This window comes from Jaculus jaculus, chromosome 21, assembly GCF_020740685.1.
Source record: "Jaculus jaculus isolate mJacJac1 chromosome 21, mJacJac1.mat.Y.cur, whole genome shotgun sequence".
Lineage (NCBI taxonomy): Eukaryota > Metazoa > Chordata > Mammalia > Rodentia > Dipodidae > Jaculus > Jaculus jaculus.
The window spans coordinates 4258053-4280537 of record NC_059122.1 but is presented as its reverse complement, the minus strand read 5'-3'; the positions used below and the strand labels follow the sequence as shown (position 1 = coordinate 4280537).

Genomic DNA, 22485 nt, shown 5'->3' with positions numbered 1-22485 from the left:
AAACAGTAGACATTGCCAGCCTTAACTTTGGCCAGGCAGACCAAATGAGCCAATGGGTGCAATAGTGGCATGCCTGTTATGGGGGAAAACAATCACTCTCTAATTGGACTGGAGGCCTGCTCCATGGGAGGGAATACATGCCTGGTACTGAAAATTTAAGAAGGGTAAGTCACGAGCCCAAAGTGTATAACACCTGCTGGTGTATGGCTAAATAAATACATTATGCTCACCAAACTGCCCGGTAAGCACTTCTGTAAATGTTCATACTCGTATATTAATACTATTCTCACTTTTGGTTACAGAACCTTCTCTTTTCAGATGGCGGTGACCTTGGGATGATTCAGAAGGCACCATGGTACTGAGAAGTGACAGAGGAGCGCTCAGTACTACAATATGTCTATCACAACTTCCAAGGCTCAGGGTCCATTGAAGAAGAAGAGGAGGTGGAGAGAATGTAAGAGCCAAAGGACAGGTGGAACTCCTTACAATGCACTCTTCCACACACAAAATGGCCTGGACATGCATGACCTCACAGTGCCTACACTAAGCCATCATAATAGGAGGAAAAGATGATGACATCAGAATAAAAGACTGATTGAGAGGTAGAGGGAATATGACAGAGTTGGGTTGAGAGGGGAAAGTGAAAGGGGAGAATAAACATGGTTTATTGTCTATAATTATGGAAGTTGTCAATAATAAAAAAAAAAAGAGAGCCGGGCGTGGTGGCACACGTCTTTAATCCCAGCACTCAGGAGGCAGAGGTAGGAGGATTACCGTGACCCATGCTGTCTCTTCCCCTCCTCTTAAAAATAAATACATTATACATACATTATTTGTTGTGTGTGTGTCACACACACATCCGTCCCCCCCTAGGTAGGTTTTCACTATAACCCAGGCTGACCTGGAATTCACTATGAAGTCTCAGGGTGGCCTCGAACTCATAGTAATTCTCCTACCTCAGCCTTCCAGCTTCTGGGATTAAATGTGTTTTAAACTAAGAATTCAGCCGGGCATGGTGGTGTGCACCTTTAATTCCAGCACTCGGGAGGCTGAGGTAGGAGAACTGCCATGAAAAACAAAAAGTAAAATTTGGGGAAAAAAAGAATTCCAGGCTGAAAACATGGCTTAGAGGTTAAGTCACTTGCCTGTAAAGGCTAACCACCCAAGTTCAATTCCCCAGCATTCATGTAAAGCCAGATGTACAAAGTAGCACATGCATCTGGAGTTTGTTTGCAGTGTCTGGAGGCCCTGACAATCTCATTTTCTCTTTTTTTTTCCCTTTCTTCTCTCTCTCCCTGTGCTTGCAAGTAAGTGAATAAAATAAAATAAGAACTCCTAGCCAGGTGTGGTGGCATACATCTTTAATCCCAGCACTTGGGGAGGCAGATGTAGCAGGACTGCCCTGATTTTGAAGGCATCCTGAGACTACATAGTGAATTCCAAGTGAACCTGGGCTAGAGCAAGACCCTACCTTAAAACCTCCCAAAAAATAAAGAATTCCTGCATCGGCCAGGCGTGGTGGCACATGTCTTTAATCCCAGCACTCGGGAGGCAGAGGTAGGAGGATGGCCATGAGTCCAAGGCCACCCTGAGACTACAGAGTGAATTCCAGATCAGCCTGAGCTACAGCAAGACCCTACCTCAACCCTCTGCCCCCCCCCCAATAATTCCTGTATCACATTTACTTAACTCTTAATAAAAAACTTAGCCTCTCTACTGTTGAACAATTACTCACTTTCATTTTCACCCCCTAAGTAAGGCTATATTAAACATTTTACGCTAAGCTTCAGTGGGGAATGTACTCTTAGCAGTATTACCCCAAAGGATATGGCTTCTGCCTTCAAGGGCTTAAATCCTTGCCATATTGCAAACTACTTTCCAAAAAAAAAAGTTAATAAAGCCACCAGAAATGTTGGTCCCCTGTTCACACTCACATAGGTGAGCACTTTAAATTACTATTAACTGTCCTCCAGATGGACAAGCAGTATACTGGTCAGAATTCACATCATACTTTGTTAGCTTTTTAAATACAAATTATTACTTATTACTACATTTAACTGAAGCTTTCCAATATAGTAAGTATCCTTGGCTCCCTTCAATCTAGGAGAAAAGGCAAACTTGTCAGAAGGTAGCGTCTGCGGCTAGAGACACAGCTCAGCTCAGCCTAGCAGGGAGGCACCGGGCCCTGCTCCCCCCCCCCCCCCCCCCCCCCCCCCCCCCGCACGCTGGGACGCAACTGAACACAGCCCTAGACCGTATGCAGACCGTATGCGCTAAGACTTACTCTCGGATCTTCTTTTCTGACCCATCTCTTCCAGGGTCGTAGACGCCCTTAGGCAGGTGCTGGATAAGGCCTATTCTCTGAGCTATTCTAATCTGCTCCTCTTCCGTCAGCTGAGTTGCTAGCCGAGTCTGGCTAGGTGTTGGATGATAGACTGGAACTGGAACTTGCTCCTAAAAGTGAAGAGTGGAAGAAAAGCGTCATTTCAAAACCCATTGGGGGGGGGGATTTATGTCTTTATGGACCTACGTGTTCATTTACATTTTGGCCGGAAGCGGGAGGGAAGGGAGCTAGCTGTGAGAAGAGAAACAGACGCTGGCTAAGTGCGCAGAAGTGCGATTTTACTCCACTGCCGTAACTCAGATCCTGAAACACAGGCACTCAAATCTATGACCTACTTGGAAAGGATATCAGCACAGGCTTCGCTGAAAAACAGACCTGCAGTGTACAGAGAACCATTTCCTTCCATGAAGACCACTTAATCCAGGTGCACCCACAACAAACAGGAGCAGACGTGTCATGGGAAAAGCACTTGGGCTAGACTTGCTAATTATTCTCTAACCTGCAGCATTCAATGTTTCCTTTAGAGCTGGCTGTTCAGCATGACCTGCTGATACAGGCTGATAATCCTAGCTGAGGCAGGAGGATCTCGAGTTTGTAACCAGCTAGGGCTACATAATGAGCTCCAGATGGAACCCTTTCTTGCACGCACACACACATAGACATTATGAACATACTTTTCATATAGACAATAACCCTAAAATTCACTTAAGAGAGGATACTTTTACGTATGTGAAATTCTAGTTTAAAAAAATGTGTTGAGGCTGAAGAGATGGCTTAGCGGTCAAGGCACTTGCCTGCAAAGCCTAAGTACCCAGGTTCGATTCCTCAGGACCCACGTAAGCCAGATGCACATCTATGTGACCTTTTTTTTTTTTTTTTTTTGGCTTTTTTGAGGCAGGGTGTCACTCTAGCTCAGGCTCACCTGGAATTCACTCTAGTCTCAGGGTAGCCTCAAACTCACTGCAATCCTCCTACCTCTGCCTCCCAAGTGCTGTATTAAAGGCATGCGCCACCACACCCGGCTATGTGACCTTTTTTGCTGCGTGTGGTGGCGCACACTTGTTATCTCAGCACTCAATCCATACTATGCTGAAATAAGCATACTTAGGAATTAGTTTTGATATCAATTGGTGACCATATGTAATCCTTGTACTTGGGAGGTCTGAAACCAAACAGTTACATATGACTGTCTCAAAGACGCTTCCCTCCCCACCCATAAATACATCATTACTTAGTTCAAGACAGAAAAGTCAGAGGGCCTTGACTGTCTGAGGGGAAAAGGGCCAACCAAATGAGAGGCTAGCAAGACAGCACTGGGTATTAAGACACACTTTGCAAAGTAAAACAATAAGAGCACGCCTTTGATCCCCACACTTGGCAGGCAGAGATAAGAGGATCACCCTGAGTTCGAGGCCACCCTGAGACTACATAGTGAATTCCAGGTCAGCCTGGACTACAGTGAGTCCCCACCTCATAAAACCAAAGACAAAACAAGCCACTTTTTCTTTCAGTCTAGTAGAAAAGTTGTATCATATGAAACTAACCATACGCTGGATGGAACATTTCACTGACTTTTTTGTGTGTGTGTGTGTGTGTGTGTGTGTGTGTTTATTGGAGAGCGACAGAGAAGGAGGCAGAAAGAGAGAGAATGGTTGTGCCAGGGTCTCTAGTCACTGCAAACGAACTCCAGACGCATGCACATCCTTGTGCAACTGGCTAACGTGGGTCCTGGGGAATCGAGCCTTGAACCAGGGTCCTCAGGCTTCACAGGCAAGTGCTTAACCACTAAGCCATCTCTCCAGCCCACTGACTTCTTTATGAGAGTGAGTCTCATGTATCTCAGGCTGCCCTTCAACGTGATGACTTTGAGCTTCTTTCTGCCTCACTCCACGTACATATGAGCTACGTCATTCTAGCGTCCCATTCCTCGGCACTACTCTACTGGAAACGGACCCCCAAAGGGTCATGACTTCCTCTGAGTGCGCCCTATCTCTCTACCCCACTTCTTGGCTACACTCACCGTGTAAACTCAATCCCAGCTGACCTGTCCTGCTGCAAAGCCTGCTGCTCTGCCTTCAAGATAATGTGCAGCCACCGCTGTGCACCTTGTGATTCCAGCACTGGGCATGCTGAGGCACAAGGGTTAGTGCAGGTTTGAGGCCAGTTAGGGATACACAGCAAGACCTCGCTTCAAAAATAATAATGGGAGCTGGGCATGGTGGCACATGCTTGTAATCCCACCACTCGGAGGGCAGAGGTAGGAGGATCACCGTGAGTTTGAGGCCACCCTGAGACTCCATAGTGAATTCCAGGACAGCCTGGGCTAGAGTGAGACCCTACCTCAAAACACACACACACACACACACACACACATCGCTGAGTTCAAGGCCACCCTGAGACTACACAGTGAATTCCAGGCCAGCCTGAGCTAGACTGAGAAAAGGCTTAGTGGTTAAGGTGCTTGCCTGTAAAGCCTGAAGACCAGGGTTCGATTCCCCCAGTACCCACGTAGGGCAGATACACATGTTGGCACAAGGGTCCAGAGTTCGTATGCAGTGGCTAAAGGACCTGATGTGCCCATTCTGTATTTGCCTCTCTCCCTCTCTGCCTCTTTCTCTCTCTCAAATAAATGAAAAATAAAAATATGTATTTTTTAAATTTTAAATTAATTTTTTAAAAGTTAATGGGCTGGGGCTGAAGAGATGGCTTAGCGGTTAAGCAGCTGCCTGTGAAGCCTAAGGATCCCAGTTAGAGGCTTGATTCCCCAGGACCCATGTTAGCCAGATGCACAAGGGGGCGCACACGTCTGGAGGTCCTTTGCAGTGGCTGGAGGCCCTGGCGTGCCCATTCTCTATCTATCTGCCTCTTTCTCTCTCTGTCACTTTCAAATAATAAACAAAAAATTTTTTAAAAATTAATGGGTTGGAGAGATGACTTGGTGGCTAAGGTGCTTGCTTACGAAGCCTAAGGATCCAGGTCCAATTCTCCAGATCCCACGTAAGCCAGCAGTGCAAGGTGCCACGGGCATCTGGAGTTTGTTTACAGTGACTAGAGGCCCCAGCAAGCCCATTCTCTTTCCTCTGTCTCAAACAAAAAAATTTTAAAAATTATTTAAAAATTTTAATTAAATATAAAGGTAGATCTATTTTTATAAAATTATGAAAATTAAGATGTCATAGCTCTTTTATTATTTTGTATTTATGTGTGTAGGCGTGCTAGGGCCTTTTGCCACAGCTAAAGGACACCAGACTCTTGGACCACTTTTTGCATCTGGTTTATATGGGCAGCTTGGGGACTGAACCTGGGCCAGAAGGCTTTGCAAGCAAGTGCCTTAATTACTGAGCTAATTCTCAGCTCCAAGAATGCATAGCTTCTTATTGGCATTTAAAGGGGCTACGTTTAACAAGTAAAAAGCTAAGAAAATTGGGCTGGAGAGATGGCACAGTAGCTAAGGTAGTTGCCTGCAAAGCCTAAGGACCCCCAGGATCCACGTAAGCCCAATGCACAAGGTGTCGCATGCATCTGGAGTTAAGTTTACAGTGGCTGGAGGTCCTGATGCGCCCATTCTCCCTCTCTCCAATGAATAAATAAACTTTTTAAAAGCTAAGAAAATTAATAAATGAAGGTTTTCAATCTGTCAGGAGTGCCATCACGGGGCTAATACACTTGCCTTTCACAAGAGAAACAGATGGTTGAATACAAGAACCCAGACTTCACTGGAACAAAACCCCCAGACACCCAGGGTAGCAAAACCTGAGCTGTTAGTGACCAGCTGCTGGCAGCTCAATGTGGACAAGCCTCAGAGTTAAAAACTTCAGGGGGGGGGGCTGGAGAGATGGCTTAGTGGTTAAGCACTTGCCTGTGAAGCCTCAGGACCCTGGTTTGAGGCCCTATTCCCCAGGACCCACATTAGCCAAATGCACAGGGGGTACACCCGTCTGGAGTTCGTTTGCAGCAGCTGGAGGCCCTGGCACGCCCATTCTCTCTCTTGGTCTCTCAAATAAATAATAAAAAGATATATATTAAAAAAAACTTCAGGGGAAGGGCCAATTATGGTAGCTCAGCTCATTCAAAGCCAGCCTGGGCTACAGAGAGACCCTTCCCAAATAAAACCACCACCAACAAAAAAATCACACAAATGAGTCAATCAATATACATACAATGTCCAGAACTGGCAAATCGGTAAGAGAAAGTGGATCTGTGGTTGCCTAAGGCTTTCACAATGGGTGGGAAAATGCAGATTGATAATGGTTTGTTTGGGGGTGGGGTGTGTGGGTGTGGGTGTGGGTGGGTTTGATTCAGGTGTCCCTCATAAACTGAGATGTTGGGAATGCTAGTCTCCCCAGCTGGTGGCAATTGAAAATTAAAGCCTCCTGGAGGTAGTGTTGGGGGCGGGCTTAGGGGTATTATAGCCAGTTTCCCCTTGCCAGTGGAACACTCCCCTGTTGCTGTGGTCCACCTTATGTTGGCCCGGGAGTGATGTCTACCCTCTGCTCATGCCATCGTTTCCCCCTGCCATCATGGAGCATACCCTTGAGCCTGTAAACCAAAATAAACCTCTTTTTCCCACAAGCTGCTCTTGGTTGGGTGATTTCTACCAGCAATGAGAACCTAACTGCAACAGTATGAAAATATTCTAAAACTTATTAGTACGCCGAGGAGATGGCCCAACAGTTAAGGCACTTGCTTACAAAACCTACCAGCCCAGGTTCAATTCCCTAGTACCCACATAAAGCCAGCTCTGATGCAAAAAGTCATGTAAGCGTCTGGCATTCATTTGTAGAGGCAAGAGACCCTGGCACACCCATAAGGTATAAGACAAAAATATTTTAAACTTAAATGCCAAAAAACAGATGTGGGACTGGAGGGATGGCTTAGTGGTTAAGGCACCTGCCTGCAAAGCTGAAGGACCAAGGTTCAATTCCCAGCACCCATGTAAGCCAGATGTACGAGGTGATGCATGTGTCTGGAGTTTTGTTTTGTTTTTTAATCTGTTAACTTTTTGGGGTAGGGTCTCACTCTAGCCTAGGCTGACCTGGAATTCACTCTGTAGTCCCAGGCTGATCTCCAACTCACAGTGATCCTCTTAATTCTGCCTCTCAAGTGCTGGGATTAAAGGTGCAAGCAACCATGCCTGGCTTGGAGTTCATTTACAGTGGCTACAGGCCCTGGCACCCCCATTCTCTTTCAAATAAGTAAATAAAATACTTTTTAAAAAATCAAGGGCTGGAGAGATGGCTTAGTGGTTAAGCGCTTGCCTGTGAAGCCTAAGGACCCCGGTTCGAGGCTCGCTTCCCCAGGTCCCACGTTAGCCAGATGCACAAGGGGGCGCACACGTCTGGAGTTCGTTTGCAGAGGCTGGAAGCCCTGGCACGCCCATTCTCTCTCTCTCCCTCTATCTGTCTTTCTCTCTGTGTCTGTCACTCTCAAATAAATAAATAAATAAATAATTTAGGGCTGGAGAGATGGCTTAGCGGTTAAGCGCTTGCCTGTGAAGCCTAAGGACCCCGGTTCGAGGCTCGGTTCCGCAGGTCCCACGTTAGCCAGATGCACAAGGGGGCGCATGCATTTGGAGTTCGTTTGCAGAGGCTGGAAGCCCTGGCGTGCCCATTCTCTCTCTCTCTCCCTCTATCTGTCTTTCTCTCTGTGTCTGTCGCTCTCAAATAAATAATTTAAAAAAAAAAAAAGAACCAGCTCTTTGTTATAAAAAAAAAATATATATCAAATGTGGGGCTGGAGAGATGGCTTAGTGGTTAAGCGCTTGCCTGTGAAGCCTAAGGACCCCGGTTCGAGGCTTGGTTCCGCAGGTCCCACGTAGCCAGATGCACAAGGGGGCGCACGCGTCTGGAGTTCATTTGCAGAGGCTGGAAGCCCTGGCGCGCCCATTCTCTCTCTCTCCCTCTATCTGTCTTTCTCTCTGTGTCTGTCGCTCTCAAATAAATAAATAAATAAAAATTTTTAAAAAGTTAAAAAAATAAAAAATAAAATGTGCCCACAAACACAAAGCACAGGTATAAACCTTAAATGATATACAAGTAGTACTATAAATACATAGTAAAAACCATGTCTGGTGCCGCACGCCTGTAATCTCAGCACTTGGGAGGCAGAGGTTAAGAGGAGCACTGTGAGTTCTAGGCCAGCCTGGAACTACAGAGTGAGTTCTAGGTCAGCCTGAGCTAGAGTGAGACCCTGCCTCAAAAAGGCCAAAGTAAGTAATATATATAAAATACATTATACACATAAATACTTTCTGTAGTTCGTTTTTTAAAAAATGAAATAGCAAAGGGCTGGGAAGATGCCCCATTGGTCAAAGGTGCTTGCTGGTAAGGCTGGCTGGCCCAGGTTTAATTCCCCAGCCACCCAAATAAAACTAGATACAAAAAAATGATACAACCATTTACAATGGCAAAAGACTGACACGCCCAGCACTCAGGAGGCAGAGGTAGGAGGATCGCTGGGAGTTCAAGGCCACCCTGACACTACAGAGTGAATTCCAGGTCAGCCTGGGTTAGAGGGAGACCTTACCCAGGGAAAACAAAACAAAACAAAACAAAACACCAACACCATACATGTACACACACACATGCATGCGCATGTAAGTACATCAAATTTATGTGACAGAGACTGGCCTTACAAGCCCAGTCCTCTCTGGCGCCATCCTCCCAAGTGCTGGGACTCCAGGCGTGTGGCACCATGCCTAGCTTTCTAGTCCTTATGTTTAGGGTCCATGAAATAATTAGTCTCTGCTAAGTATTCACAACAGCATGTTGGAACATTGCTAGAACTGCCCTACCCATCAAAAGGGAAACTGCTATTATTCTATAAGAATTCTATTCAAAAAAGACACTCTCATGAAAAGAAAATTTAAAATGTTTACATCCAGAGTAAAATCAGGACCAGAGTAAACCAATGTAATATTCACTTGAAAAAGGAACTAATCCAAAGAGGTGGCAAGGGATATCCAACTCTACTCACGAGCAATGCATTCCATGACTTTAGAAAAAGCGACAGCCTAACCCAGTCAATAGAACCAGGAATGTACAGACACAGAGGCATTAAACGAAACCATCAGCAGGGACACATTTTTTTTTAATTTAGAGAGACTTTATTAGATGAACAGAAGGAAAGAGGACAGAGCATGAAAACCTCCTGGCCATGAAAGGCAAGACAGAGTAAAGCCCAGCTGGTCAATGGCACTTCTAACACGTGTGTGTGTAGGAACCTATGTGGGGCCTCACGTTATACTGGTATCTCACGTCATCACTCTCCCCCGTTCTTACTGAACCGAGTCGCTCCCCTATGCTAGAGTTTGCCCGTTTTATGCCCACGCCCAGGTCTCTGCTCCCATAGGGGACTGAGGTCACAAGCACACGTGGTCACATCCAGCAGGATGCTGGACACTGAACTGAGGCAGTCTCAGACCCACATGCTTGCACAGGAAGCACACTTAACCATTGACCCATCTCTTCAGCCCAGCGATGTCACATAGGGACTGGAGAGATGGCTCAGCAGTTAACACACTTGCCTGCAAAACCAAAAGACTAGGTTGATTCCCCAGCACTCACATTAGCCAGATGCACAAGGTGGAGGACGTGTCTGGAGTTCACTTGCAGGTGCTGGAGGCCCTGGCAAACCCATTCTTATTGTCTCTCTCTCTCTCTGCCTCCACATCTCTCAAATAAATAGAAATATTTTTGTGTGTTTGTTTTGTTTTTTTGAGGTAGGGTCTCACTCTGGCTCAGGCTGACCTGGAATTCACTCTATATTCTCAGGATGACCTCGAACTCATGGCGATCCTCCTACCTCTGCCTCCCGAGTGCTGGGATTAAAGGTGTGCACCAGCACGCATAGCCAGACAGAGTACTTTTTAAAAAGGGGTAGCTTAGGAAGCATGGTGGTACACACTTGTAATCCCAGTACTTGAGAGACTGAGAAAGAAGGATCACTGTGAGTTCCAAAACACCCTGTGCTACCTGTCTCAAAAACCAAACAAACAAAAAGAGCAGGCAGACTTGTTCTGGGACATTTTCCATGGTTTAAAATTGCCCAACTAAGTATTATTATGTATCCTAAATTTCTTACATCTTTAAAAACCGGTAATTAGTAAGAAAAAATTACACTTATCTTAAGTATTGGATGAGGCTGGGAATGTCAATTAATCAGTGGCACCAAGCTTGCCGCCTGCCGAGCTTTCACAAAGCCCTACATTCAATCCCAACCAACCAACCAACCAACCAAAACAGCAACGACTGTCTGATGTATTAAGTGCTCAGAGTACTGCCTAAAACAGCCAAAGTGTGGAAATAACTTGAAGTGTCAACCATATTCACGAGTACAGCAAAGGCAGGAAAATAATTTATGTTCTAGCACTTTTCTCAGCTTCTCTTCCCTTCTTTATTCTCTCAATGACATAAAGAGAGTGTTTACTATTTTCTAAGCAAAGCATCACACATGTCACACTTCTACAAGTCAATGTCTATTTTCTGAGACAGGGTCTCATGATTCCCAAAGTGGTCTCCACCTCCCTATGGAGCTGAGGATGGCCTTGAAGTTCTGCTTCTCCCACAGACATGTGCCACCGTGACACATACTCTACCAACCGAGCTACATGCCAGCCTTAGATCGTCCTGGTCATTCATATTTTCATGTATATGTATACACTTACTATGTATTGCAGATATTATATATAATTTACTCATTTTTGGATAGAGGGTCTCAGGTAGCCCAGGCTGGCCTGGAAACTGCTACATCGACTGCCTCTACCTCTCAAGTGCTGGAATTACAGGCATGTGCCACTGTCCCTGGTTTAAGGAGTGCTATGGACTGAACACAGGGCCTTGGGCATGCTAGCAAATGCTCTACCAACTAAATGGCATCTCCAGTCCAAAGTTCTACCAGGCACACCAACTACAAACTGAACAAAGGAATTCACAAAAGATGACACCCCAAAGAACCAGTAAGCATATGAAAACCGTAAGAAAATACTTCCCACGGATTGGGGAGATGGATCAGTGGTTAAAGGTGCTTGCCTGGAAGATGTGACAGCCTAGGTTCCATTTCCCAGTACCCATATTAAAGCCAGACCCACAAAGTGGCACATGTGTCTGGAATTCCTTTGCAGTGGCAAGAGGCCCTTTTCCTCTCTCTACTTGCAAGTAAATAAATAATAAAAATATTTTTAGTCAGGTGTGGTGGCACATGTCTTTAATCCCAGCATTCAGGAAGCTGAGGTAGGAGGATCGCCATGAGTTCAAGGCTACCCTGAGACTACATAGTGAATTCCAGGTCAGCCTGGGCTAAAGCAAGACCTTACCTCAAAAAAACAAAACCAGGGCTGGAGAGATGGCTTAGCGGTTAAGCGCTTGCCTGTGAAGCCTAAGGACCCCGGTTCGAGGCTCAGTTCCCCAGGTCCCATGTTAGCCAGATGCACAAGGGGGTGCATGCGTCTGGAGTTCGTTAGCAGAGGCTGGAAGCCCTGGCGCACCCATTCTCTCTCTCTCCCTCTAGCCTTTCTCTCTGTGTCTGTCTCTCTCAAACAAATAAATTTTTAAAATATTTAAAAAAAAACAAAACCAATTATATATATATAATTTTTTTTTTAAAAAATAGGCTGGGGCTGGAGAGATCGCTTAGTTTAGCAGTTAAGGCGCTTGCCTACAAAGCCAAAGGACCCAGGTTCAACTCCCCAGGAACCACGTAAGTCAGATGTACAAGGGGGCATATGCATCTGGAGTTCATTTGCAGTGGCTGGAGGCCCTGGCGTACCCATTCTCTCTCTCTGCCTCTCTCTCTCTCTCTCTCTCTCTCTCTCTGTCACTCTCAAGTAAATAAATAATAAAAAGAAAATAAGGCTGGATATGGTGACACAAACCCTTAGTCCCAGCACTCAGGAGGCCAAGGTAGGAGGATCGCCCACCCTGAGACTATATAGCGAATTCTTGGTCAACCTGGGCTACAGCGAGACCCTAACTCAAAAACCGGTAAGAAAAAAAGAAAACACATTCATACATCTATTAGGGTACATTAAAAAATAACAGGGAGCTGGAGGAATGGCTTAGTGGTTAAGGCCTATGAAGCCTAAGTACCCAGGTTCGATTCCCCAGTACCCACATAATCCAGATGCACAAAGTGGAGTTTGTTTGCAGTGCCTGGAGGCCAAGGCATGCCCATTCTCTCCCTATCTCTCTCTCTCTCTTTCAAATAAATGAATAATTTTAAAAAATAAGTAATTCTGGAATTGACTATAGGGTATAGTGTACAGTAGATAGCTGGAAAATGTTATGAAAATAGGTCTCCACAAAACAAATACACAAGGTAACATTTTAATTACGCTGATTATGGCAATCATTTCCCATTGTACACACATATAAATGTTACAGATAACAACTCCATGCAGCTTTGTCAAATATACCTGCGGGAACAACAACCGCCAGAAGTGGATACAGAGCAACTGGACCCCTATTCAATTTGCTGGTTGGAGTGGAAAACTGGTGGAGCCAGGTGTGGTGGTGCCCACTTTTAATCCCAGCACTTGGGGAAGCAGAGGTAAGAGAACTGCGGTGAGTTCGAAGCATGCCTGGGACCACAGAGTGAGATCCAGGTCAGCCTAAGCTGGAGTAAGACCCTCCAAAGAAACAAAGTTAAAAAAAAAAAGAAAGAAAGAAAATTGGTAGAAACACTTAAGAAAACTAGCAACTTTTTGAAATGCACCAAGTAATAGTTACTAAGGACCTGAGGAGCTGGTTCAGATGTTAAAGGTTCTTGTTTGCAAAGCCTGCCATCTAGGAGTCAATTAATTTCCCAGTCACCCCTGTAAAGTTGGACACAAAAAGTGATGCAAGGACCTGGCATTCTATTTGCAGAAGCAAGAGACCCTGGCACATCCATAGACACATATACTTGTGCGCAATAATGAAAAATTAGTAAAAACAGATGCCAAGTGTGATAGCTCACTCCTGTAATCCCAGCACTGGAGAAGTTGAAGCAGGAAGATCAGTGAGTTACAGGCCAACCTGGTCTAGAGTGACCCCCTGCCTGAAAAACAAAAAACAAGGTAGGCCTGGTGGCTCATACCTTTAATCCCAGCACTGGGGAGGCAGAGGTAGGAGGATTGCTGAGTTCAAGGCCAACCTGAGACTACATAGTGAATTCCAGGTCAGCCTGAGCTAGACAGAGATCCTACCTAAAAAAAAAAAAAAAAAAAAAACTGAGAAAGGAAGGGAAGGAATGGAGAAATAAGTGTTGACCATGGGCTGGAGAGATGAGCTAGTGGTTAAGGCACCAGCCTACAAAGCCCAAGGACCTGAGCTCAACTGCCCAGACACACAGCCAGAGTTCATCTGCAGCAGCAGGAGACCTTGGTGTGACTATTCTCTCTTTCTCTCTTTACTTTCAAATAAATGAAAATATTTTTTTAAATATTAACCAAAATAAATCTTGCTTTGGCTTGTGAATTGGAATAAAACTTGGAAGCAAAGGCCAGTAAGCGAGGAAGGAAATATAAGGGAGGGAAGGACTTAAAGGGATGGCATTGTATATATTTAAGAACAGATTTCTGGGTGTAAAAAGCCAATGTGAGCTCTGGGGAAGAGACTAAGTAAAGGAAGTGGGGAACAGTGTTAATCACTATCTAACAGGGCATGAATAAGTCATGCGGAAACCTACTTTTTTGGACAACGGCACATCCAGAAGCCACAGATTGTTAGTAGAAATTTTTCAGTGCCAGGGATGGGAGACCTTCCAGTGAGTTGTTGGCCAGGAAGGACCCTGATGCCCCCAAAACATTACAGGCCATTGCCAAAGGCTCTTGGGTTCCCACCAGAAATAGATGGTAAGACCCTATTGCTGAAGACTCCACATACTTAAATGGAAGGCCACTGAGAAATCCTTCTGGACCTGAGCTGAAAACCTCCTCCATGTAGACCAGCTGAGAGAAAGCTGGAAATAGCCACAGTGCATGCTGTTCCATGGGAGAGAGAGAGGTCATAAATGGAGATAAACAAGAGTGGACATTGCCAGCCTTAACTTTGGCCAGGCAGACCAAATGAGCCAATGGGTGCAATAGTGGCATGCCTGTTATGGGGGAAACCAATCACTCTCTAATTGGACTGGAGGCCTGCTCCATGGGAGGGAATACATGCCTGGTACAGAAAACCCATGACGGGGGAGGTCATGAGCCCTAGGGGTGTAACGTCTGCTGCTGTCTGGGTAAATGCGTGTATTACGCTCACCAAACTGCCCAGTAAGCACTTCTCTTAATGTTCATTCCCATGTATTAATGCTACTCTCACTTTTGGTTAGAGAACCTTCTCTTTTCAGATGGTGGTGACCTTGGGATGACTCAGAAGGCACCATGGTGCTGGTAAGAAGTGACAGAGGAGTGCTGAGCACTGAGACATCTCTATCACACCTTCCAAGGCTCAGCGTCCATTGCGGAAGAGGTGGTGGAAAGAATGTAAGAGCCAAAGAAAGGGTAGGACTCCTTACAACGTGCTCCTCCAGACACATAATGGCCTGGATATCGATGACCTCACAGTGCCTGACACTACCTACACAAGACCCTCATAATAGGAGGAAAAGATGATGACATCAAAATAAAAGAGACTGATTGGGGGGGTTATGATGGAGAGTGGAATTGTGAAAGGAAAGTGAAGGGAGAATTATCATGGTTTATTGTGTATAATTATGGAAGTTGTCAATAAAAAATAAAAACAAAAATAAATTAATAAATCTTGGCTATAGAAATGGCTTAGCAGTTAAGGCACTTCCTGCAAAGCCAAAGGACCCAGGTTTGATTCCCTAAGATGTACTTAAAGCCAGACACACATGTCTGCATGCATCTGGAGTTCCACTGCAGTTGCTACAGGCCCTGGTGTGCCCTTTCTCTATCTCTCTATCTGCCTCCTTCCCTCTCTGCGCCTCTCTCTCAAATAAATAGATTTTTAAAAGTTATCTGAAGTTGGGTGTGGTGGCACAAGCACTCGTGAGGCAGAGGCAGGAGGATCACTGTGAGTTCAGGGCCAGCATGAGAGTACAGAGTGAGTTCCAGACCAGCCTGGACTACAGTGAGACGACCCCCACCTGAAAAAAGTTTAAAAAGAAAGAAAAACAATCAGCTCTTTAAAGGGACATGGCTCACCATTTTTCCTTGTCCTTTGTGTCTCCTACAAGAGACAGGCATATGCCTAACACATACTCAGTGCTGGAAGATAGAGCAGTGTGCCCTAATTTTTAAAATTTCTAATTTTAGAACTATATTTGGAGGGATACTCTCTCTTCATTCCCACACTTTCAGATCCCACTGTTACCTTATTATATGTTCTCTCTTGATCAAGTAGCAAGGTAATTACTCATTTGGCTCTTGGGAACACACTCCAGGTTGGGTATTTAATTAAAATATATATATGATTTTTTCTTCATAGTACAGGAGATTGTTCCTAGGGCCTCATGCATACTATATAAATGCTGTTACTTTTTACTTATCTATGTATTAATTATTTATTTGAGAGAGAGAGAATATGGGTGTGTTAGGGTCTCTAGCCACTGCAAACTAACTCCAGATGCATGCATCACCTTGTGCATCTGGCTTTACAAGGGTACTGGGGACATGAGCCTGGGTCCTTAGGCTTTGCAGGCAAATGCCTTAACCACTGAGCCATCTCTCCAGCCCTGGTTTTTTTTTTTTTTTTTTTTTTTGTTTGTTTTTACCTTTTTGAGATAGGGTCTCACTGAGTCTCCTAAGCTGGTCTTGAACTTGCTTAGACAGGCCTTGAACTTGTTATCCTCCTACCTCAGCCTCCTGAATAACTAGTAATAATGTAGGCCTGTGCCACCAGGCCTATAGGCCTTGACTATTCGTATGAAATTTAATTTATAGTATTCTTTTTAATAATGTTTTTATTGGGCTGGAGAGATGGCTTAGTGGTTAACATGCTTGCCTGCAAAGCCAAAGGTCCCAGGTTCTATTTCCTAGAACCTACGTGAAGCCAGAAGCACAAAGTGGCACATGCGTCTGGACTGTGATTGCAGTGGCTAGAGGCTCTGGTATGCACATTCTCTATCTCTATCTGACACTCTCTCAAGTGAAGGAAGAAAGGAAGGATAGGAGGAGGAAGGAAGGGAGGAAGGAAGGAATAATTTTTAAAAGTTCTTTTGCTGAGCGTGGTGGCACATGCCTTTAATCCCAGTGCTCGGGAGGCAGAGGTAGGAGGAGTGAGATGAGTTCAAGACCACCCTTAGAATACACAGTGAATTCCAGGTCAGCCTGGACTAGCATGAGACCCTGCCTCAACCCCCCCCCCAACAAAACTGTCATGTTAGGTATTTACACGCAGGGAGGTGGAGACAAAGAGAAAAAAATGGTGTGTGCCAGGGCTTCCTGGCACTGCAAACAAACTCCACATGCATGGACCACTTTGTCCATCTAGCTTTATGTGGGTACTGGGGAACTGAACCCATGCCATTAGGCTTTGCAAGCAAGTGCCTTAACCACTAAACTCTCTCTCCAGCCCCATATATTGTATTCTCTTTTTTTGTTGTTGGTCATTTTTTATTTATCTGATAGCAACAGACAGAAAGAGAAAGGCAGAGAGAGAGAGAGAATGGGCGCATCAGGGCCTCCAGCCACTGCAAACGAACTCCAGAAGCTTGCACCCCCTTGTGCATGTGGCTAACGTGGCTCCTGGGGAATCGAACCTTGAGCAGGTGTCCTCAGGCTTCACAGGCAAGTGCTTAACTGCTAAGCCATCTCTCCAGCCCCATATATTGTATTCTTAACCAAAATAATTCTCCTAGGAGTTCAAAAACAGCTAGCCATAATGCAAAAATGTAAATAAAAAAAAAAATCAGTGTGTGACGATTTGTCTCTTACTGTTTTTCTTTCTGGTTTTGGAAACAAGGTTTCACATAGCTAAGGCTAGACTCAAAGCCCTGATCCTGCGTCCTCCAAAGCCGGGCTTTAAAGACTCGCGTTAGCACGTGTGGTAGACGGCTTCAGGTTGCGAACCAGGAGCGCACGGGCGGGGTCAGCGAAGCTGGCGGATTAAGGTCCACACAGAGAAGAGGACCAACGACCTCCAGCACCACCAGCAAGCACACTCCAGGGACTGGACGCAGCTCCAGCACTCCCCAGACCTTTACACTGGCTCGGAAGGCTGGCCCCTGGGATCCGCCCCACAGTGGCGCCTCCTCCAGCCAGGAGGCGGAGTTCTGTTACAAGGTTTAATCAACTCCTGAATGTGTTGGAGGGCATGCATTTAAACTACCACACTACTCCATTGTTACTTTCCTTAGCTCACAATCACAGGGAGCTCAAATTCTGAGCATATTAAGAGTACTGTAATTCTGCATTAGGTGTCCTTCATAAGGAATCAACTTCTAGACTGCCTATTTATTCTTCCCATTTTCTGTTTTAAAATACATATAAACTGGGCATGGTGGCGCATGCCTTTAATCCCAGCAGTGGAGACAGAAATAGGAGGATCACCACGAGTTCAAAGCCACCGACTGCACAGTGAATTACAAGTCAGCTGGGGATAGGGCAAGACTCTACCTCATACAAACAAACAAACAAGACACATAGATGGGCGCGCCAGGGCCTCCAGCACTGCAAACGAACTCCAGACGCGTGCGCCCCCTTGTGCATCCAGCTTGCATGAGTCCTGGGAAATCGAGCCTCGAACCAGAGTCCTTAGGCTTCACAGGCAAGCGCTTAACCACTAAACCATCTCTCCATCCCCTGCCTGGGTTTGTTTTGGGTTTAGGTTTGTCTGGAAATGGGGTTCACATCGTAGCACAGGCTAGCTGTGCCTCAGGCTTCTAAAGTGCTACGAGCCACCAGGCCTAGCATGAAGCTTTTGTTACAGCTTCATTTCTATTGCTTTTCTAAATGGGAAAACTGTTACAGGTGACTACAGTTACTTTATCCTTTAAAAAAAAAAAAAAAAACTTGGGTTGGAGAAATGGCTCAGCAGTTAAGGCAGTTCCTGGCAAAGCCTATCGACAGTTCAATTCCCTTGCTCCCACATAAAGCCAGACGCACGGAGGGGCGCATGCATCTAAAGCTATGTAAGGTTCCTTTGCAGTGGCTAGATGCTCTGGCACGCCCATTCTCTCAGCGCATCGGTCTCCCTCTGCTTGCTAACACATAAATGAGATACTAATTTCTTTCATTTCTATGTCCTCATTGTTTTTATTTTCCTTTGCCCTTCTTCCCTCTCTCCCTCCCTTCCTCCTCTTTTTTTTTTTTTTTTTTTTCCCTTTCAAGTTTTCAAGGTAGGGTCTCACTCTAGCCCAGGCTGACCTGGAATTCACTATGTAGCCTTGAACTCACAGTGATCCTTCTACCTCTGCCTCCTGAGTGCTGGGATTAAAGGCATGCACCACCACACCTGGCTCTTTGCCTTTGCTGTATCTCAGCAAACTGTTTTTCTTATTTTTTAAGAAGACATCTAATATTTTTAATATATTTTATTTATTTATTTGAGAGAGAGGGAGGCAGAGAGAGAATGAGTGCACCACAGCCTCCAGCCACTGCAAACGAACTCCAGACACATGTGCCCCTTGTGCATCTGGCTTATGTGGGTCCTGGAGAATCGAACCGGGGTCCTTTGGCTTTGCAGGTAAACACCTTAATCACTAAGCCATCTCTCCAGCCCCCCAAATACATATATTTTTTATTTGCAAGCAGTGAGAGAGAGAATGAATGGACATTCTAGGGCCTCTAGGCACTGCTGACAAACTCCAGAGGCATGCTCCCCCCTGCATCTGCCTTTATGTGAGTACTGAGGAGTCAAACCTGGGTCTTTTGGCTTAACCACTGAGCCATCTCTCCAGCCCCTTTTCTTTTTTTCTTCCTTCCTTCCTTCCTTCCTTCTTTTTTTTTTAAAGCTAAGGTCTCACTCTAGCCCATTCTGACCAGAAATTCCCTATGCAGTTCCCGGGTGTGGCCTCAAACTCAGGGCAATCCTCCTACCTCTGCCGACCAAGTGCTGAGATTAAAGATGTGTGCAACCACACCTAACTTAATTTTTACTTATTTAATTTTTTTTTTTTTTTTGAGGTAGGGTCTTGTTATATAGCCCAGGCTGACCTGGAATTCACTATGTAGTCTCAGGGTGGCCTTGAACTCACGGCGTGTGCCACCACGCCCGGCATCTTTAATGCTCTTTAAGCGTGCCACTATCAAATTGGTAGGTGATACAGCAGGCTGTGGAGTAACGACAGAGGTCTCCAAGCGCTCACACACACCTGCGAGTTGCGGGCCTCCTGTTCTCCGCTAGACCTTCATCCCCGCCGCCCCTCACGGCCTGTTCTCTCCACACTTCCAAGACCGCCTTCAATGGGGGCCTTTCTCTGAATTCTGCCTAAACAGGAAGACTACACATGAGTGAAAGGGTTGAGAGGTTTCTTTGATTCTATCTAATGTTTCAATAAATACTTAAATTCCACACACTGCAAATACTTTTAAGGACAGGAATTCAGGTATTCTCTCATAAAATGATGACTATGGCAGGTACATTATCAACGTTACTTTATAATTATTTGCTGACTGAGTGCTGTATTTATTATTATTGGCATTTGACTTTTTAGGGTTTTTATTTTTTCCCTTTTGGCATGGACCCACACAGCCTAGGCTGGCCCTGAACTCCTGATTCTCCTGCCTCAAGTGCTGAGACTACAGATGTGTCACCATACTGGGCTTGCATTTGTATATTTAGGAGTGTCTAGGAATATGCATAATTCCTATAAAAGGTTCAACTGCATCTGCTTCAAGATATAGTAACTTTTCACTTATTTGTTTATAAGCAAAGACAGAGGGAGGGAGGTAGAGAGGGAGAAAGAGAGAACATGGGCACACCAGGGCTCCTGCCACTGCAAACTAACTCCAGATGTGTGTGTGTGTCGGTTTCTGTGGGTACTGGGTAAGAGAACCCAGTCTGTCAGGCTCTGCAAGCAACTGCCTTTAACCCCTGGGCTATTTCTCCCGCCTGCAAAATATACTAATTTTTACTTACAAGAAATCCATTCACTCAATCAAATTATCAAGTACCTGAACTGTAGCAGGTACTTGAGAAAATGACAAACCACAGCAATTCCAAACAGCGTGTCTGAAGCTGGTGCAGTGGGGCACTTGAGCAGTGGGGGCAGGAGGAAGATCAGGTGTTCAAAGCCAGTCTTCAGTTCAGCTGGCAGAGCGACTGCCTAGCATGTGTGAGGCCTAGCATCACCCCCCACCCCCACCCCCACCCACCACCCGCAGCAGCAGCACCAGCGCCCCCAAAATAGAACTTTCTCCCCAGGTACCAAAAACAAAAAATAAGGGCTGGAGCGATGGCTTAGCAGTTAAGGTGTTTGCCTGCAAAGCCAAAGGACCCAGGTTTGATTCCCCAGGACCCACGTTAGCCAGGTGCACACGTCTGGAATGCGTTTGCAGTGGCTGGAGGCCCTGGAGCACCCATCTCTTTTCTTGCTGTCAAATAAATAAGTAAAAATAAAATATTTAAATAAATAAAGACTTAAAGAAGGCAGGGAGTCAAGCCATTCATGATGAAACCTGGGGAGGCCGCCAGTCTCGGGAAGAAGTAGGGTAAAGGTGCTAGAGGGAAGGACTCTGACTTTGGAGAGCGGCGCAACAGACAGAGAAGCAGCACGCAGGAGGTGCTGCCATGAGAATTATGTGTGGAAACCTGGAATAGAGTACACAGGTATTAAAACACTGTGGGGAATTTTGCTTCCTTTCATGAACAAAGATGCTTTTTTTTTTAGACTGCAGCCCAGGCTGGCCTGGACCTCACTTCAGAGCTCAGTGGGTACCAAACTTCCACCATCAGCCTCCCCAATGCTGGGATTGCAGGTATAAACTACCATCCTCGGCTCAATTTCTTCTAATGCTGCTCCCATTTTTTAAAGTATGATTTTCAGGCTGGGGAGATGGCGCAACAGTTAAAGGCGCTTGCTTGCCAATCCTACCAGCACAGGTTCAATTCCCCAGTACTCAAGTGAAGCCAGGTGTACAAAGTGGTGCATGCATCTGTAGGTCATTTGTAGAGGCAAGAGGCCCTGGTGTGCCCATTCATATTCTGTCTCTCTCTCAAATAAGTAAATAAAAATACTTAAAAAGTCAGCATGGTGGCGCACGCCTTTAACCCCAGCACTCGGGACGCACAGGTAGGAGGATCACCGTGAGTTTGAGGCTACCCTGCGACTACATAGTAAATTCTAGGACAGCCTGGGCTACAGCAAGACCCTACCTCAAAAATAAAAGATAAAGCAAGGCTGGAGAGATGGCTCAGAGGTTAATGCGCTTGCCTGCAAAGCCTAAGGACTTGATTCTGATTCCCTAGTACCCACATAAAGCACAAGGCGGCACATGCATCTGGAGTTCATTTGCCATGGCTTAAGAGCTCCGGGTCCCCCATTCTCTCGCTCTTCTCTCTGCCTCTCATTTTCTCTCAAATAGATAAATAAATTATTTAAAAGTAACCTAACTGTTTTCTTGCAATTCATACTAACTCTGCATTTCAGTATCTGGGTCATTCACTTCAGGGAAAGGCCACCATAATTCAATTCTCTTTTTTGTTTTTTCTCAAAGTCGGGTTTCGCTCTAGCCCAGGCTGACCTGGAACCCACTCTGTAGTCTCAGGGTAGCCTCGAACTCACAACGATCCTCCCACCTCTGCTTCTCGAGTGCTGGAATTAAAGGCATGCGCCACCACGCCTGGCCATAATTCAATTCTCAATGTCAAAAAATAACACATTTGAGGCTGGAGAGATGGCTCAGCTGCTAAGGCACTTGCCTGCAATGACTGACAACCGAAGTTTGATTCCCCAGTACACATGTAAAGCCAGATGCACAAAGTGGCTCATGCATATGGAGTTTGTTTGCAGTGGCTAGAGGCCCTGGAACACCCACATGCTCTCCCCCCACCATTTCCCTCCATGTCCCCTTGCAAATAAAGAAAATATTAAAAATAACACATTCCGGGCTGGAGAGATGGCTTAGCAGTTAAGGCCCATGCCTGCAAAGCCTAAAGACCCAGGTTTGATTCCCCAGGTCCCACGTGGGCCAGATGAACATAGTGCATGCATCTCGAGTTCGTTTACAGTGGCTAGAGGCCCTGGTGTGCCCATTCTCTCTCTAT

General features: G+C 45.6%; 1 protein-coding gene across 1 annotated transcript in view; it reads right to left on the bottom strand.

The window, feature by feature from the left end:
* Window positions 1-22485, bottom strand: part of Rnf11 (ring finger protein 11) — a 32046-nt gene that overhangs the window by 6243 nt on the left and 3318 nt on the right. The window contains exon 2 of the mRNA XM_045139376.1: window positions 2285-2454. Coding sequence (XP_044995311.1) covers window positions 2285-2454 — 170 coding nt within the window. The remainder of the gene's footprint in view (window positions 1-2284; window positions 2455-22485) is intronic.